Here is a 4,165-nt window from a genome sequence, read left to right on the forward strand (position 1 = left end):
GGGGGAATGCAATTGTACTATTGATAATGGTCTATTCTGTAATATTAAAATAATCAGCAAACACAAATTGCAATATCACACAAACGCCGTCATGGAAGACGACGATCGGAGCTTCGCTACCGAAACCCTAGACGAGGCGTTGCTGAAGAAGCACCATGACATGCTCCAACGCTTCTCTGCTCGCCACCACGCTAGAAAATCCGATTCACATCATTCTTCTTCGTCTTCCACGTTCGAATCGACCTCCTCGTTCCTCTCCCGATTCGCCGATTCCAAGCGATCAATCGAGTCTCGAATCGCCTCCTCCTCTTCCGACGATTCAGCCAAGATCAAATCGGATCTCGCAGAGATCTCATCGTCGATCGACGATCTCGAGAACCTCGTCGCAGCCAACTCCTACTTCCTCCCCATCGGATCTCAAACGGAGTCTCGACACCCTCTCCGGAGTCTTACTCCCGAGGAAGAAGTTCTCTTTGAAGACCAAATCGTCTTCTCCCACCACCGCAAAGATCCAAAAACGCGTTTTCGTTTCGCCTCCAGTGTATACGCAGGTCCGGTGATCGGTTAGATTCTGATAGAGGACGTGGAAGATTCTGTGTTTGTGATGGCGTTGCATCAGATTAGAATCCATCATTGAAGACAGCAGTGGAGTCAGATTCGCGCCGTACTGTTTGGATTGAGGAGGATTTGAAGACGGCGGGGTTGGAGGAGGAGACCGAGAGCAGGGCCAATGTGGATGATTTCTTGTGGCTGAGAGTTTGTGTTGCCGGAAGAAGAGAGGCTTTCTTCGGTTTCCATTTCCAGCGATGGCCAATTTTTTTTTTCTTTATTGATTGTGTTTGATTGTCGTAGGCTTGAATCTTTGGAGAATTTTAGCTCAGAATCACGAGAATGCTTGTTTCGTTCTATCATGCTGATGGGAACTCTTAACCGAACTTGAACAGAAAATTTCGGCTCGGTTCATTTCCACCGGTTTAGTAACAGCTAACTGAGCTTGGGTACTATTGGGCTAAAAATAATATATGAACAGCGAGGCCCAATATAATTATCTGCCCAAATGTGGAAAGCTCAGCAAAGATGGAACCGCCTGCTTTTACTGTTTATCAGACGTCTTATTTTTTCATCTGAATTCATTCAGCCAAAAACTGTTTATCAGAAGTCAGAACTTGTTAAATTCTTTTTGTTCCCTTAATAAAATATGAAAGTATTGAATATATTAAAAATATATTTGGTTAGCGCTTAGAAAGTCTTTCATGTGATACATTCAAACAAATTTGTTTGAACAAGATCCAGAAACTCTAGTAATAGGCATACTGCAATATATAAATAGTTAGCTTTATAAATCACATGGTTTCTGAATGGAGTATTGGTAGGTTGGTAGATGGAAAAAGTCATAATCATTTCCCAAAAAATAGGTCTCCAACAATGACACATTCACACATACCAAAACCACTATTTTTAATCAAAAACATTAAGTATGAAATTTGTTTTTACTAATTAGACGTTTTTTAGTAAAATATGAAAATGTTAACTATCATTTTTTTTGTTAACGAAGGTTTTGTATTATGGAATATGATCATGTGTTTTTTATGGAGGATTCCTCTTAAGTCTAATTCCTCTCTATATATATTTTCAAATAATCTCTCTTTCTTATACATTAACTTATATAAGCAGATTTGTTTTGTACATTGATTCTGAGCTCTGCAACTTCTGTGATCAAAGCTTCAATGGAAGGATTAGCTATCAGAGCATCTCGACCATCAATTTTCTGCTCTCTTCCGGGTCTCGGCGGTGATTCTCAGAGACGACCTCTAAGTGACGGTTTCCTAAGGCTGCCGGCGTCGTCTAATGCGGCGGTTAACACAAACTTAGTCGCGAGTTCTGTTTCTTTTCATCCAATCTCCGCCGTCAATTTGTCTGCACAAGCTTCCCTCACCGCCGATGTCCCCGCCCTTTCAGACAACATCGTGTGGCACGAGAGTTCCATTTGCAGATGCGACCGACAACAACTTCTTCAACAAAAGGGTTGTGTCATCTGGATCACTGGTCTCAGCGGTTCAGGGAAAAGCACTGTCGCGTGTGCGCTAAGTAAAGCATTGTTTGAAAGAGGCAAACTTACTTACACACTCGACGGCGACAATGTACGTCATGGCCTTAACCGGGACCTCACTTTCAAAGCTGAGGATCGTACCGAAAACATACGCAGGATCGGTACCAAACGTTACAAATAAGCTAATCATGTTTTAGTTTAGCAAATAAAGTAATTATGAATGGTCAATGATGTTGAAACTTCAGGTGAGGTGGCTAAGCTGTTTGCTGATGTTGGAGTCATTTGTATAGCAAGTTTGATTTCTCCGTACCGGAGAGACAGAGACGCGTGCCGGTCCCTGTTACCCGAAGGCGACTTCGTGGAGGTACGTTAACGTTGTATTTGTTGCACTCTGATCCTATATTATGTTTTTTTTTAATTTAATTTAAATTAATTAAGAATGTTTAAATTTGTGTTAGGTTTACATGGACGTTCCTCTTTCTGTGTGCGAGTCAAGAGATCCAAAGGGGTTGTACAAGCTCGCACGTGCCGGGAAGATCAAAGGTATTACTTTTCAAACACGTTATCTCTTGGAAGTCAGAAAAAAAAACAATCTATATTCTTTCCTTTACGTAAATGTTTCTTTATTCAGGTTTTACTGGAATCGATGACCCTTACGAGGCGCCATTGAATTGCGAGGTTCGTTATGTTTATTCAATGATGTAGCTGAAGAACTTTGTGCGTAGATTCTAAGATATTTACTATTATTTTATGTATATTTACAGGTCGTGCTGAAACACACAGGAGACGACGTCTCTTGTTCGCCACGTCAGATGGCTGAAAACATCATCTCTTACTTGCAAGACAAAGGTTACCTTGACGGCTAATTATTAGTCAAATCTGAAAAATCAAAGAGAAAAAAAAAACAATTAGATTTTGTAATGGTTAAACGATTGCTCTCTCTGGTTCTCTCGTAAGCTTGAGACGTGATATACGACAGTGTCTCGCTTGTCATACTATCATTTGTTCTTGAATTGTGTTAAACTCGAGATCCAGAGGAAGGGAACATATATATTTCTAATTTAGTTACTTATTGTTACTGATTATGTTGTATACTTTTTTTACTGTGTTGTATACTTGTATTACTAATAAAATGAACTTCTCTGTAATTAATTTGTCTTAGTGAATTAATATTTGATAGTAATTCTTCTCTTTACTGAAGTATTAACTCAGCTAGTGTCCGACGCGAATGATAATGTTTCGCCGTTATGAATTTGAATGTAAACCCCTTTTTTTTGCTAAATCGAATTAAAATCATGAATGCTTTCAAATAACCATAAATCAAAGTCACCATAAGGTTTTATATTTAAAAATAGAATTATGCCGCAATTCGTGAAATTTGACAGGTGAGATTTGACGGATGTGCACGTTTTTTTTAATTTCTGCATGCATTTCACCCTACGCAGTACGCGTAATGTATACACAGAAATATGAAATAAAACAACTACCATGGCGAAAATAACACGTCATTTAGGGTGATTAACTCTTGCTCATCGTATGAGAAAACATGTATTTTTATATTAATCCAACAAATTGTTAATTCAATTAGCTCCATTAATCCAAAAGTTGGTATAGTGGCGCTCCCTGAAAATTAGCTCAATATACGTAAGCTAAAGAAGATGAATTCATTTTTTTTTTAAGTATTGGATCGAGTTTTTGAATACACAAATCCAATACAAATCATTTATGAAAATATTTGTTCAATCAAGGGCTTTTTGCAGAATTGACCTATAACTTAAAGTCAAACACAAAACTAACCTCTTTTTTTTTTTTGAAAATTGGTTTTGCCCTATTCACTCCACAAGTTCATATAATTTACGAAAATGCCATCAATTTTTTTTTTCTTTTTTTTTTTCGAAAATGACATTTTTACTCTCTCACCCTCATCATCTTCAAGTAATTACAAGATTGCCATTGTCATCAATACCACAACCACCATGAACAACCAATTTGAAGCTCTTAATGCTCCCAAAATCGATTTACCCTTCTTCTTTTTCCATTCTTGTGAACTAAACACAACATATCTCTCACTTTCTCTCCACAATGAGCTAAAAAAACCCAAGATTTTGATTCTAA

General features: G+C 38.1%; 1 protein-coding gene and 1 pseudogene across 1 annotated transcript; both read left to right on the forward strand.

The window, feature by feature from the left end:
* The first annotated feature begins 35 nt into the window (after nt 1–35).
* On the forward strand, nt 36–1,082 carry LOC106332458 (annotated as a pseudogene).
* Nucleotides 1,083–1,635: 553 nt separating this feature from the next.
* Nucleotides 1,636–3,146, forward strand: LOC106332457 (adenylyl-sulfate kinase 2, chloroplastic). Its single transcript, XM_013770914.1, has 5 exons — nt 1,636–2,211; nt 2,296–2,414; nt 2,509–2,593; nt 2,682–2,728; nt 2,815–3,146. Exons 1-5 carry the CDS (start codon nt 1,728–1,730, stop codon nt 2,914–2,916), a joined length of 837 nt encoding a protein of 278 aa, XP_013626368.1. The 5' UTR covers nt 1,636–1,727; the 3' UTR covers nt 2,917–3,146.
* Nucleotides 3,147–4,165: the final 1,019 nt, after the last annotated feature.

The sequence above is a fragment of the Brassica oleracea genome, chromosome C3, assembly GCF_000695525.1.
Source record: "Brassica oleracea var. oleracea cultivar TO1000 chromosome C3, BOL, whole genome shotgun sequence".
In the NCBI taxonomy this organism is placed as follows: Eukaryota; Viridiplantae; Streptophyta; class Magnoliopsida; order Brassicales; family Brassicaceae; genus Brassica; species Brassica oleracea.

Bases quoted from the DNA above. Each gene is read 5' to 3' on its own strand.
- LOC106332457 (XM_013770914.1), top strand. From the start codon at position 1,728: ATGGAAGGATTAGCTATCAGAGCATCTCGACCATCAATTTTCTGCTCT. The intron at 2,415-2,508 runs GTACGTTAACGT...AATTTGTGTTAG, and splicing joins CCGAAGGCGACTTCGTGGAG to GTTTACATGGACGTTCCTCT. The intron at 2,729-2,814 runs GTTCGTTATGTT...GTATATTTACAG, and splicing joins AGGCGCCATTGAATTGCGAG to GTCGTGCTGAAACACACAGG.